The sequence below is a fragment of the Coregonus clupeaformis genome, chromosome 16 (assembly GCF_020615455.1).
Source record: "Coregonus clupeaformis isolate EN_2021a chromosome 16, ASM2061545v1, whole genome shotgun sequence".
Lineage (NCBI taxonomy): Eukaryota > Metazoa > Chordata > Actinopteri > Salmoniformes > Salmonidae > Coregonus > Coregonus clupeaformis.
The window spans coordinates 51,832,640-51,847,110 of record NC_059207.1 but is presented as its reverse complement, the minus strand read 5'-3'; the positions used below and the strand labels follow the sequence as shown (position 1 = coordinate 51,847,110).

Sequence of the window (14,471 nt, the reverse complement as noted above, 5' to 3'; positions counted from 1 at the left end):
CCAAATACAGTATAAATGTTAGAATTATCATGTAGTGTCAACCCACTAACAGAGGGGGTACTAAACATTCAAGGGTAAAGGAGGAGGCGGGAACTGTTTAAGAAAGCCACCTAAAGGTGGGAGGAGCATAGTGCCTTTGTTTGTCAAGAAGTATAAAAACAGTATGTATGTGTTTTTAGCGCCAGAGCGCTCTCCATTAATAAATATACCGATAATTACTTGTGGATTGTGGACCTTGAATCATTGATGATTAAAACCAGAGCTTTACAACCTCTGGTAATGATTCGAGCTTAGGTTGAATTAGAGATAGAAATTCACGTGACAACCAGATCTTATTTAGTGGCTTCATAGCAAAGGTGATGGATACATATGCACGCACCACTTTTCCCTTATTTATTTGTTAGAATTTTTTGAAACAAGTTATTTTTTTCATTTCACTTCACAAATTTGGACTGTTTTGTGCATGTCCATTACATGAAATCCAAATAAAATTCTATTTAAATTATAGGTTGTAATTCAACAAAATAGGAAAAACACCAAGGGGGATGAATTTCTGGGTTTTTGTTTGTCCACCCGCCTCTTGAGGATCGACCACAAGTTTTCAATGGGATTAAGATCTGGGGAGTTTCCTGGCCATGGACCCAACATTTCTAAGTTTTGTTCCCCGAGCCACTTAGTTATCACTTTTGACTTATGGCAAGGTGCTCCATCATGCTGGAAAAGGCATTGGTCGTCACCAAACTGTTCTTGGATGGTTGGGAGAAGTAGCCTCGGAGGATGTGTTGGTACCTTTCTTTATTCATGGCTGTGTTCTTAGGCAAAATTGTGAGTGAGCCCACTCCCTTGGCTGAGAAGCAACCCCACACATGAATGGTCTCAGGATGCTTTACTGTTGGCATGACACAGGACTGATGGTAGCGCTCACCTTGTCTTCTCCGGACAAGGTGTTTTCCGGATGCCCCAAACAATCGGAAAGGGGATTCATCAGAGAAAATGACTTTACCCTAGTCCTCAGCAGTCCAATCCCTGTACCTTTTGCAGAATATCAGTCTGTCCTTGATGTTTTTCCTGGAGAGAAGTGGCTTCTTTGCTGCCCTTCTTGACACCAGGCCATCCTCAAAAGATGCACACACACCTGCCTGCTGCCATTCCTGAGCAAGCTCTGCACTGGTGGTGCCCCGATCCCGCAGCTGAATCAACTTTAGGAGACGGTCCTGGCGCTTGCTGGACTTTCTTGGGCGCCCTGATGCCTTCTTCACAACAATTGAACCTCTCTCCTTGAAGTTCTTGATGAGCCGATAAATGGTTGATTTAGGTGCAATCTTACTAGCAGCAATATCCTTGCCTGTGAAGCCCTTTTTGTGCAAAGCAATGATGACGGCACGTGTTTCCTTGCAGGTAACCATGGTTAACAGAGGAAGAACAATGATTTCAAGCACCACCCTCCTTTTTAAAGCTTCCAGTCTGTTATTCTACCTAAATCAGCATGACAGAGTGATCTCCAGCCTTGTCCTCGTCAACACTCTCACCTGTGTTAACGAGAGAATCACTGACATGATGGCAGCTGGTCCTTTTGTGGCAGGCCTGAAATGCAGTGGAAATGTTTTTGGGGGGTTAAGTTCATTTTCATGGCAAAGAGGGACGTTGCAATTTAATTGCAATTCATCTGATCACTCTTTATGACATTCTGGATTATATGCAAATTGCCATCATCAAAACTGAGGCAGCAGACTTTGTGAAAATTAGTATTTGTGTCATTCTCAAAACTTTTGACCACAACTGTACACATGAAATCAATAAGACAGTATGCAAAAATTATTAAAATGACCAGTGTTCCATGTCTATGTAGATATGGCAGCAGCCTCTAAGGTGCAGGTATGAGTAACTGGGTGGTAGCCGACAAGTGACAGTAGCAAAAAATATTCCACCGATACTACACATTGCTTTGACCCATGTCCTCCTGCACACTTTTCACATCTCGGAATCTCCCTCCTATACACTGCTGCAACATGACCATAAGCTTAGCATCTGAAACACTATAGTGGGTTCGGCACAAAAGCTCTCACTGGATAACTGGATAACTGACATATCCTAACAGGTAAAGACTCTGCTTCAAAAGGACAGATAATGTCTTTTCAGTTTCACCACGCTCGCCACCGGGTCTGCGTTTCACCAAGCGGCGTTATAAATCTATACAATTCGTGGTAGTTGTTTGCAGGGTCTAATCTTTTTTGTCTTGAAAATTAAAGGCCTGCTCATTTAAAAGTATTACATTATTAGAAACATGCAATGTCCTAAATCTAAATCTGTAACTTAAACTTAGATTTGCCTTAATTGTCACTCAATCAAAATTCAAAGAACATGGTCTGATGGAATAAATATTATACACTATATATACAAAAGTATGTGGACACCCCTTCAAATTAGTGGATTCGGCTATTTCCGCCACAACCGTTGCTGACAGGTGTATAAAATCGAGCAAACAGCCATGCAATCTCCATAGACAAACATTGGCAGTAGAATGGCCTTACTGAAGAGCTCAGTGACTTTCAACATGGCACAGTCATAGGATGCCACCTTTCCAACAAGTCAGTTCGTCACATTTCTGTCCTGCTAGAGCTTCCCCGGTCAACTGTCAGTGTTGTTATTTTTAAGTGGAAACGTCTAGGAGCAACAACGGCTCAGCCGTGACGTGGTAGGCCACACAAGCTCACAGAATGGGACCGCAGAGTGCTAATGCGCGTAGAAACATCTGTCCTTCCAGAGGAGTTCCAATAACTGTTAGTCGGGAGCTTCATGAATCGTCGGGAGCTTCACCTATCTGGCAGTCCGACGGATGAATCTGGGTTTGACAGATGCCAGGAGAATGCTACCTGCCCCAATGCATAGTGCCAATTGTAAAGTTTGGTGGAGTAGAAATAATGGTCTGGGGCTGTTTTTCATGGTTCGGGCTAGGCCCCTTAGTTTCAGTGAAGGAAATCTTAATGCTACAGCATACAATGACATTCTAGACGATTCTGTGCTTCCAACTTTGTGGCAACAGTTTGGGGAAGGCCGTTTTCTGTTTCAGCATGACAATGCCCCCGTGCACAAAGCGAGGTCCGTAAAGAAATGGTTTGTTGAGATTGGTGTGGAAGAATTTGACTGGCCTGCACAGAGCCCTGACCTCAACCCCATCGAACACCTTTGGGATGAATTGGAACGCTGACTGCGAGCCAGGCCTAATCGCCCAACATCTGTGCCCGACCTCACGAATGCAAGTCCTCGCAGCAATGTTCCAACATCTAGTGGAAAGCCTTCCCAGAAGAGTGGAGGCTATTATAGCAGCAAAGGGGGGACCAACTCCATATTAGTGCCCATTAGTGAGATGTTCGACGAGCAGGTGTCCACATACTTTTGGCCATGTAGTGTATCTTTCTTAGATCATTGGAATAAATAGAAAAATAACAATTCTAATGTTCCTTGCCATCAGCGCTTAAAGGGTTAACATTTTACAGGAAGTCTTTCTCTGGGCGTGCATTACTGCAATTGCGCTTCCTGTAGAGAGAATAACGGTTGTTGACACTTTTCTACTACTAAGTGGTGGACTTTTATTTTGAACATGTCCGGAATTCTGTGACCCGGAAGTGCTTTTTTAGTGTTGCTGAAGAGACGCGTATGACGCTGATCTTATTTTGAACGATTCATGGCTTAATACATTTTATACACAGCGATTAGCTACAATTAAACCACAGAGATACTTATACACGATCACAATGAACTACATGCCAGGGACCGCGAGTCTCATCGACGATATAGACAGTAAGTAGGGATAGAGAATGTTAGGATGAGTTGAGGCAGCAGTGTGTGTGAGCAAGTCCGCACTGTTTCCAACGTTCGGAAAACATTGATGATGATCATGATTAGCAGATACAGTTACCGTTATTATAAATCCCTTCTTGTAACTATTTATTATTCAGTCGTCAATCGTCACGGGGCGACCTTGCAACATTGTATCCTGAACTCAGTGTTGGGGACAACGATTGGCTACTTTGTATCCGTTTGCTGTGGCTGAACTATAAACATTCATTTTTCTCTTGCAGAAAAACATCTTGTACTTCTTCGTGATGGAAGAACGCTAATTGGGTTTCTTAGAAGCATTGACCAGTTTGGTATGGCAAATAAACCACCTAATAATCATATAGTAGTTTAAACACACTAGCCCACTTGGCATACTAAGTTAGCTCAAGTTTAGATCCCTGTACTATGGATATCTTCCATACATTGAGATGGAGTTGAGTTTACTAAGCTACCTACTATGTAAGCCTTGAAATAATGTAACATATTCAAAAGTAGCTACATTCAGGCAATCAAAGGGGAAATTATATCAACTTCACTATCTCTTAACCTCTCTTTCAGCCAACCTAGTTTTCCATCAAACAGTCGAGCGCATCCATGTGGGCAAGAAGTTTGGGGACATCCCCAGAGGAATCTTCATTGTGAGAGGAGAGAATGTTGTTTTGCTTGGTGAAATAGTAAGTGTTCATCCATGCCACCCTCTTGTTCTTTATCAGTAATTGTTTAGCCTTCCTCGTAGAGTAGGTCTACACATAGTAATGTGTTTGTGTTCAAGTAGCCTGTTGATTAGACACGTTACTTGAGTGTATAGCAGTTTTCCAATATGCTCACATGATTAATTTTGCCTGAAACTTTAGTTGTCACCTACTTAGCGTGGTTCACACACAGTTGATGATAATCAGTTGCTGGGGTTTACAAGTGTGTGCCACTGCGATTGTTCTCCAGCAGGATATGCGTGACATGTAGGTTTACAGTATGTTTAATATGGTGTTCCCCTCTTTAGGACATGGATAAGCCATGTGACACAGTCTTGCAGCAGGTTTCTATAGAGGAGATCCTAGAGGAGCAGCGATTGCAACAGCAAGCCAAGCAGGAGACAGAGAAAGCCAAGGTGACCGCACTGAAGGACAGAGGCCTATCCATCCCCAAGGCAGATAATCTTGATGAATACTGAAGGCACTTCTGTTCTATTTTCCTCTGTTATACTAGACTCCCCAGTTATTTTGGAGATGGGGAGAAGAATGTGTGTTTTGTAGATGACGCAGCGTCACACTAAATACTGTACTGATTTCATTTTGATAATGGCTCATTGGTTAGAAAGCAAGCAATGATTTAAGTGATGCATTTTTGTTATCTTTGATGGCTGGCGTAATGCAGGAATTGAGGGTAGACCACACACACTAGATTGTCTGCAAGACTACATTTGATGCGATAAATCAATTGAATACGATTTTCATACCACAGCACTTAAAACTTTGTCAATAGTACATAATGATGGACTCTTTATGTTTGTGTAAACGGACCATAACTGTAATGGTAAGATTTGTTTTCCAATAAAGTGTGTTTTATTTTAATACTGAAGTCCACTTTGTAGAAATTAAATTGGTTCTGGAAGTGTCATAGTTCAGGTGCAAGCTGTGCCACAGTAAACCTCTTCAGGTGAGTCTGTGGTAAAACAGTGTACAAACAGTAAGGGTTGCTTTTGTACTTGGGGGTGATATGAAAGTAGACTGTTTAAGGTTTCCACAATCAAGGTTCAACTGACATTGTGTGGACATATTGTTGTGGGTCAACCAAAAACACCCTAATTAATTGACAAAGAGCCGCCCACAATGCAGGCCATGGCTACATGGTGCAGTTGATATGTAAAGGGTACGGGCAAACTGAGACACGAACACGGATGAAATCATATGACATACATCATTGTCCATTTTTGTCCATCAAAAGTACAACTCATCTCCACTTTTTTTCGGACGTGTTAAGACTAGTTGCGTACATAACAATATGGACAATTTGTTATTTTTGTCAGGAACTCTGTCATTCATCCAGCAACAGAAGACTCCTATTGAAAAATAATTGCTTCCTCCTGGAATTTTCAGACACAAAATCGCAATGTGGCCATGGCCTAATGCAATAAACATTCAAAGTTGGTGATAGATGGCCACCGACTGCAGAGAACTTTCAAGCATGTGGCACATTGACTGAATTTGGATCATATTTGTCTCCTTTCTGTGTTAATAGGCCAACTGATGTTTTAGTTTTTTATACCATATTGCTCAATAGTTTCTCCAGTAATGAATGGAAGGGGAAAAGGTGTGGAAGTAATACAAACACTCCCCCCAGTGTCCCATGTGATGGAGCCAAATTCCCAACATAACTAATAACTACACTGAACAAAAATATAAACGCAACATGTAAAGTGTTGGTCCCATGTTTCATGAGCTGAAATAAAAGATCCAAGAAATGTTCCATACTCACAAAAAGCTTATTTCTCTGAAATGTTGTGCACAAATTTGTTTACATCCCTGTTAGTGAGAATTTCTTCATTGCCAAGATAGTCCATCCACCTGACAGGTGTGGCATATCAAGAAGCTGATTAAACAGCATGCTCATTACACAGGTGCACCTTGTGCTGTGAACAATAAAAGGTCACTCTAAAATGTGCAATTTTGTCACAACACAATGCCACAGATGTCTCAAGTTTTGAGGGAGCGTGCAATTGGCATGCTGACTGCAGGAATGTCCACCAGAGCTGTTGGCAGATAATTTAATGTTCATTTCTCTACCATAAGACACCTCCAATGTCGTTTTATAGAATTTGGCAGTACGTCCAACCAGCCTCACAACCGCAGACCACGTGTAACCATGCCAGCCCAGGACCTCAACATCCGGCTTCTTCATCTGCGGGATCGCCTGAAACCAGCCACCGGGACAGCTGATGAAACTGTGTGTTTGTGCAACCCAAGAATTTCTGCACAAACTGTTAGAAACCGTCTCAGGGAAGCTCATCTGCGTGCACGTCGTCCTCACCAGGGTCTTGACCTGACTGCAGTTCGGCTTTGTAACTGACTTCAGTGGGCAAATGCTCACCTTCAATGGCCACTGGCACACTGGAGAAGTGTGCTCTTCATGGATGAATCCCGGTTTCAACTGTACTGGGCAGATGGCAAACAGCGTGTATGGCGTCGTGTGGGAGAGCGGTTTGCTGATGTCAACGTTGTGAACAGACTGCCCCATGGTGGGGTTATGGTATGGGCAGGCATAAGCTATGGACAACAAACACAATTGCATTTTATGGATGGCAATTTGAATGCACCGTGACGAGATCCTGAGGCCCATTGTTGTGCCATTCATCTGCCGCCAGCACCTCATGTTTCAGCATGATAATGCACGGCCCCATGTCGCAAGGGGCCGTACACAATTCCTGGAAGCTGAAAATGTCCCAGTTCTTCCATGGTCTGCATACTCACCATAAATGTCACCCATTGAGCATGTTTTGGATGCTCTGGATCGAAGTGTACAACAGCTTGTTCCAGTTCCTGCCAATATCCAGCAACTTCGCACAGCCATTGAAGAGGAGTGGGACAACATTCCACAAGCCACAATCAACAGCCTGATCAACTCTATGTTGCGTTGTATGAGGCAAATGGTGGTCACACCAGATATTGACTGGTTTTCTGATCCATGCCCTTACTTTTTTGTAAAGGTATCTGTGACCAACAGATGCAGATCTGTATTCCCAGTCATGTGAAATCCATAGATTTGGGGCCTAATTCATGTATTTCAATTGACTGATTTCCATATATGAACTGTAATTCAGTAAAATCTTAGAAATTGTTGCATGTTGCATTTATATTTTTGTTCAGTGTATATTAACCTATTGTAGACAGGCAGAGCATCACCAATGGTATACATATAGTCTACTGGTAGGCCTATGAGATATTGAGAGCATACGATTTTGTATTTCATCAGTTTTTCATAATTATGTCAATGAAATAAATGCACCGCAGTTCTTAGGCTATCCAAACCATGTCAGATGAAAAACAGCATTTGAACGAAGGTCTTTCATCTTCAGTGATACCGCTTGGCATTGCATTGAGAGGGGATGGCAAGAATGTTCTGTTATCAGATGTCTATGACAGCCAGACACGCATACTCTATGGTAGTACCGTCTATACCAGAGAGGAATAGGCGAAGAGAGAGGGAAAACAGGGCCCAAAATCTGTCTTCTCCAGCAGGTGGCGTTTTTTCCCTTTCCTAATCAAGCGAGGAGTTTTTGTATGGAGGTCAATGAGAGAATATTGAATTTGGTCAACAAAAAATGTAATTGCTTATATGCTACGTGTGGCTTAATTGATCGAATAGAAGTTTCGTAATGCGTAGGTTGTTATGAGTGTCCTGATATACGTAGAACGTGACATCCGGGCAACTTTTAAAATAAAAACGCTATATATCGGAGTTATTCCTGTTGTTCAGCCGGTATCTGCCCTCTCATTGGCTAGAATGGTCCCACCTGATCTTGACTCCTCCCGACTGCCTTCCATTTTTAAAGAAATGTATTTCCATTGTTACATTTTAGTCATTTAGCAGACGCTCTTATCCAGAGCGATTTACAGTTAGTGCATACATTTTTTCATACTGGCCCCCTGTGGGAATAGAACCCACAACCCTGGCGTTGCAAGCGCCATGCTCTACCAACTGAGCTACACGGGGCCACGTTGTTAGAGCAGCCACTTGAGTATCTGGTCAATATAATGGATAATCAGTGTCTATAACCACAAAGTAATAAACCCTGCGCATTTCTACAATTTCTCTTCTTAAAATGTGATTTTGAATCAGCATTATCCACACTGCTAACCTTATGCCTAACCCTAACCTTAAATGAAGACCAAAAAGCATTTTTTTAAAGCAAATTTGACTTTGTGGCTGTGGAATCTGACTTTGTGGATATAGAAGTTAGTGGAAACCAATCCTCTATCAACATACATACGTCATTGGCCAGATCCCAATACGCCCCTTCCGACTGGATGTGTGTGCCACGGGCGGTGGAACTGAATATTGGAACCAATTTGGTGGATGAAGATTAGCGAACCCCTACTACAAATCACTCAACTTCCATTGGCTGTGCGTTTAGCCCCCTGCACGATATCCAAATGTAACCGAAATCTTGACCAGACACACGGGGGAAACAGCTTGGAGCTTCGCCAAACGTGGGGGATATTGATGGCCAAACCAAGAGAAAAAAACCAAGCCCATTTTTTGATTAGGCCTATGCACCGAGAGGGGGAGCACGTTGATGTTCTAGTACACTTCACCAACTCCCCCCAGTGCTACTGTGCTGTGCTTCAGCCGCTGTTAGGAATGCGTTACTAAATGATGTAGGTCTTGCGGTGGTCTCTGGCTGTATTGATAGCTCAACCGTGATCTATCCTTTGATGGGATTCCGCGCCAAATTACGCACGAAACACAACGGTCTTCGGAATTGGAATGGAAATGCCCTCCCAACGCTGGATTCGGAGCCCACGATATGAACCATGCCTAGTTAATTTTACAAGGATTTCTCCTATAGCCTGTGTATAGACCGTGAACGAGTTTGAAATTTATACATTTTATTCGGATTTGGAATAAAACGAACGGCAATTCATCCGTGAAGAGCGAGGTGTTGCTGTCGACTTGTTTTTAAATTTTTTATCTATTCAGCTAATATCAAAGGATTTTAGATGGAACTGGAGAATATTGTGGCCAATACGGTACTGCTAAAAGCAAGAGAAGGTAGGTCTTCAAACAGCCTAATACAATTACTGGACAATTTCTACGCATAGAAGTGATTTCGAATTCCATTTTGTGGTGAATGCTACAGTGATGTAATCTAAACTGGCTCAGAACATGATATTTATACAGATGCTATGCTCTTCAATCAAGCCTATACCATACATCATCAATATCAAACAACATGTTTTATTGGTTATACTAGGCTTTTAAAACCGTCCATTATCTCTCCTTATCTCCATTGATTTCCACAGCCTATGTATGTTCAGGCCTAATATCAGTTTGACAGCTCTTACGTTACGGTGTGGGCAAAGGTCCTCCAAATGTAACAAAAAATCTAAATCAAATTGGTGACTGCGTGATTTATGATTAGACTATTGAGCAGCGATGAAACTAACAATTCAGCATTGCTAGAACTGGGGTCAAACTGATCTGATGATCATTTGCTTCAGTTGGCATATTTATAATGAAAAATGACGTGATCTGAATCGAAGTGGCCATGGTCTCCGTGCTGCAAAATGCAGCCAGTTCAACTTCGAGACCCCAAATAACCCTGCGATTGGACACTTAGGTTCTGTCAATTTCATCTTTACCGACTGTTTGCACGTGTTCAGCAGGTGGACAGATTCAGAGACGGGCTGCTTTGTTGTTGACATTCTTTGATATTTTAGTAATTCTCCTTGCACAAACACATACGCCTATACCTTCACTTTAAACTCAAACACTGATCCGAACTGCTGAAATTAATGACACTGCCTTAGGTTACTAATGAGAATGTTTTGGCTCCTATGTCGTGTTAATGCTGCAAGCTTCCGTCTATCTGAATAAATATTACAGAAACTGAGAAGGCTGTGTTGCTCTTACTCAGAGAAACACACACTGTTGTGCGTGGTGTAATGTGGCTATGGGTTCTTTGGGCTGCATTGGGTCACAGACAGAGACTAATGTTTGCAGTCAGTGTACCACTTCTGTACAAGGGTCCTTTGTTGTTTTGAAATGCTGCTTGAAACCATCTTATTACTGTGTAAAGAAACACTAGATCACAGATGATTCCAAAGAAAATCACACCATCAAACAATCTCTATAGCATAGGTAGAGTATTTGGCAACCAGTCCTCAGGTGATCCAAGAAGATTCAAACCCAGTGGGGAACCGTGAGGGCCTTCAGTGAAGGCCTAAGGATTTATAAAAATTTATATAAATACAGTGCCTTTTGGAAAGTATTCAGACCACCTGACTTTTTCCACATTTTGTTACGTTACATACAGCCTTATTCTAAAATTGATTCAATAATTTTTTACCCCTAATCAATCTACACACAATACCCTATAATGACAAAGCAAAAACAGGTTTTTAGAAATGTTTGCTAATTTATTAAAAATGAAAAACTAAAATATCACATTTACATAAGTATTCAGACCCTTTACTCAGTACTTTATTGAAGCACCTTTGGCAGTGATTACAGCATCGAGTCTTCTTGGGTATGATGCTACAAGCTTGGGACACCTGAATTTGGGAAGTTTCTCCCATTCGTCTCTGCAGATCCTCTCAAGCTCTGTCAGGTTGGATGGGGAGCGTTGCTGCAGTTATTTTCAGGTCTCTCCAGAGATGTTCGATCGGGTTCAAGTCCGAGCTCTGGCTGGGCCACTCATGGACATTCAGAGACTTGTCCCAAAGCCACTGTGTTGTCTTGGCTGTGTGCTTAGGGTCGTTGTCCTGTTGGAAGGTGAACCTTCACCCCAGTCTGAGGTCCTGAGCACTCTGGAGCAGGTTTTCATCAAGGAGCTCTCTGTACTTTGCTCCGTTCATCTTTCCCTGGATCCTGACTAGTCTCCCAGTCCCTGCCACTGAGAAACATCCCCACAGCATGATGCTGCCACCACCATGCTTCACCATAGGGATGGTGCCAGGTTTCCTCCAGACGTGACACTTGGCATTCAGGCCAAAGAGTTCAATCTTTATTTAATCAGTTTCTCATGGTCTGAGAATCTTTAGGTGCCTTTTGGCAAACTCCAAGTGGGCTGTCATGTGCCTTTTACAGAGGAGTGTTTTCTGTCTGGCCACTCTACCATAAAGGCCTGATTGGTGGAGTGCTGAAAGTTCTCCCATCTACACAGAGGAACTCTAGAGCTCTGTCAGAGTCAGGTTCTTGGTCACCTCCCTGACCAAGGCCCTTCTCCCCCGATTGCTCAGTTTGGCCGGGCGGCCAGCTATAGGAAGAGTCTTGGTGGTTCCAAACATTTTCCATTTAAGAATGATGGAGTTCTTGGGGACCTTCAATGCTGCAGAAATGTTTTGGTACCCTTTCCCAGATCTGTGCCTCGACACAATCCTATCTCAGAGCTCTACAGACAATTCCTTCAACCTTTTCTCTGTCAACTGTGGGGCCTTATATAGACAGGTGTGTGCCTTTCCAAGTCATGTCCAATCAACATAATTAGCGACTTACATTATATATTTTTTCATACCTGTGGGAATCGAACCCACAACCCTGGCGTTGCAAACACCATGCTCTATCAACTGAGCTACATCCCTGCCGGTCATTCCCTCCCCTACCCTGGACGACGCTGGGCCAATTGCGTGCCGCCCCATGGGTCTCCCGGTCGCGACAGAGCCTGGATTCGAACCAGGATCTCTAGTGGCACAGCTAGCACTGCGATGCAGTGCCTTAGACCACTGCGCCACTCGGGAGACACTAAATGAGTAGGTGTTGTAGATGTTGTAGAAATATCTCAAGGATGATCAATGGAAACAGGATGCACCTGAGCTCAATTTCGAGTCTCATAGCAAAAGGGCTGAATACTGTAAATAATACTGTTTTTAATTTGTAATAAATTTGCAAACATTTCTAAAAACCTGTTTTCGATTGGTGATTATGGGGTATTGTGTGTAGATTGCTGAGGAAAATGTGTTATTTAATCCATTTTAGAATTAGGCTGGAACGTAACAAAGTGGAAAAAGTATATGTACAGTACCAGTCAAAAGTTTGGACACACCTACTCATTCAAGGTTTTTCTTTATTTTTACTATTTTCTACATTGTAGAATAATAGTGAAGACATCAAAACAATGAAATAACACACATGGAATCATGTAGTAACCAAAAAAAAGTGTTAAACAAATCAAAATAAATTTTCGATTTTCGATTCTACCCTTTGCCTTGATGACAGCTTTGCACACTCTTGGCATTCTCTCAACCAGCTTCACCTGGAATGCTTTTCCAACAGTCTTGAAGGAGTTCCCACATATGCTGAGCACTTGTTGGCTGCTTTTCCTTCACTCTGCGGTCCAACTCATCCCAAACCATCTCAATCGGAATGCTTCTTTGCACACTCTTGGCATTCTTTCAACTAGCTTCATGAGGTAGTCACCTGGAATGCATTTCAATTAAATTAAGGAATTTCTTTCCTTCTTAATGCGTTTGAGCCAATCAGTTGTGTTGTGACAAGGTAGGGGTGGTATACAGAAGATAGCCCTATTTGGTAAAAGACCAAGTCCATATTATGGCAAGAACAGCTCAAATAAGTAAAGAGAAACGACAGTCCATCATTACTTTAAGACATGAATGTCAGTCCATTTGTAAAATTTCAAGAACTTTGAAAATGTCTTCAAGTGCAGTCGCAAAAACCATCAAGCGCTATGATGAAACTGGCTCTCATGAGGACCGCCATGAGAGCGGTCCTCATGGCATGCCACAGGAGAGGAAGACCCAGAGTTACCTCTGCTGCAGAGGATAAGATAATTAGAGTTACCAGCCTCAGAAATTGCAGCCCAAATAAATGCTTCACAGAGTTCAAGTAACAGACACATCTCAACATCAACTGTTCAGAGGAGACTGTGTAAATCAGGCCTTCATGGTCGAATTGCTGCAAAGAAATCACTACTAAAGGACACTAATAATAAGAAGAGACTTGCTTGCGACAAGAAACACGAACAATGGAAATCTGTCCTTTGGTCTGAGTCCAAATTTGAGACTTTTGGTTCCAACCGCCGTGTCTTTGTGAGACGCAGAGTAGGTGAACGGATGATCTTTGCATGTGTGGTTCGCACCGTGAAGCATGGAGGAGGAGGTGTGGGGGTGCTTTGCCGGTGACACTGTCTGTGATTGATTTAGAATTCAAGGCACAATTAACCAGCATGGCTACCACAGCATTCTGCAGCGATACGCTACCCCATCCAGTTTGGGCTTAGTGGGACTATCATTTGTTTTTCAACAGGACAATGACCCAACACATCTCCAGGGTGTGTAAGGGCTATTTGACCAATAAGGAGAGTGATGGAGTGCTGCATCAGATGACCTGGTCTCCACAATCACCCGACTTCAACCCAATTGAGATGCTTTGGGATGAGTTGGACCGCAAAGTGAAGGAAAAGCAGCCAACAAGTGCTCAGCATATGTGGGAACTCGTTCAAGACTGTTCGAAAAGCATTCCAGGTGAAGCTGGTTGAGAGAATGCCAATAGTGTGCAAAGCTGTCATCAAGGCAAAGGGTAGCTACTTTGAAGAATTTAAAATCAAAAATATATTTTTATTTGTTTAACACTTTTTTGGTTACTACATGATTCCATGTGTGTTATTTCATAGTTTTGATGTCTTCACTATTATTCTACAATGTAGAAAATATTCAAAATAAAGAAAAACCCTTGAATGAGTAGGTGTGTCCAAACTTTTGACTAGTACTGTCTATTCTTTAATTAAATGTATATTTCATCTTTACAAGAATTGTAATGATGTTCTGATTTCATCTCTTCAGTTTTTGTTGGAAAGAGAAGGGTTAATACTGAAGAGAAAAAAAATATCCAATCAGGATTTTCTTTGTTGGTCCCTGGGTAGAAAAAAATATCTCAGCTAACCATTGGCTAGGCTT

At 42.3% G+C, this 14,471-nt stretch overlaps 2 protein-coding genes across 3 annotated transcripts in view; both read left to right on the top strand.

Annotated features, from left to right (window-relative positions):
* The first annotated feature begins 3,618 nt into the window (after positions 1-3,618).
* On the top strand, positions 3,619-5,411 carry LOC121584224 (U6 snRNA-associated Sm-like protein LSm1). The gene is made up of 4 exons (XM_041900053.2): positions 3,619-3,801; positions 4,083-4,151; positions 4,399-4,514; positions 4,841-5,411. Exons 1-4 carry the CDS (start codon positions 3,756-3,758, stop codon positions 5,009-5,011), a joined length of 402 nt encoding a protein of 133 aa, XP_041755987.1. The 5' UTR covers positions 3,619-3,755; the 3' UTR covers positions 5,012-5,411.
* Positions 5,412-8,866: 3,455 nt separating this feature from the next.
* Positions 8,867-14,471, top strand: part of LOC121585095 (G protein-coupled receptor kinase 5) — a 61,825-nt gene continuing 56,220 nt past the window's right edge. For both annotated transcript variants that reach the window (XM_041901452.2, XM_041901453.2), the window contains exon 1: positions 8,867-9,609. In XM_041901452.2, coding sequence (XP_041757386.1) covers positions 9,558-9,609 — 52 coding nt within the window. In that variant the 5' untranslated portion in view covers positions 8,867-9,557. The remainder of the gene's footprint in view (positions 9,610-14,471) is intronic.

What these genes read in the sequence shown, in the direction of transcription:
- LOC121584224 (XM_041900053.2), top strand. Translation starts at nt 3,756, where the DNA reads ATGAACTACATGCCAGGGACCGCGAGTCTCATCGACGATATAGACA. An exon ending in TCTCATCGACGATATAGACA is followed by an intron (nt 3,802 to 4,082) that starts GTAAGTAGGGAT and finishes TTTCTCTTGCAG; the next exon opens with AAAAACATCTTGTACTTCTT. An exon ending in TTGTTTTGCTTGGTGAAATA is followed by an intron (nt 4,515 to 4,840) that starts GTAAGTGTTCAT and finishes TCCCCTCTTTAG; the next exon opens with GACATGGATAAGCCATGTGA.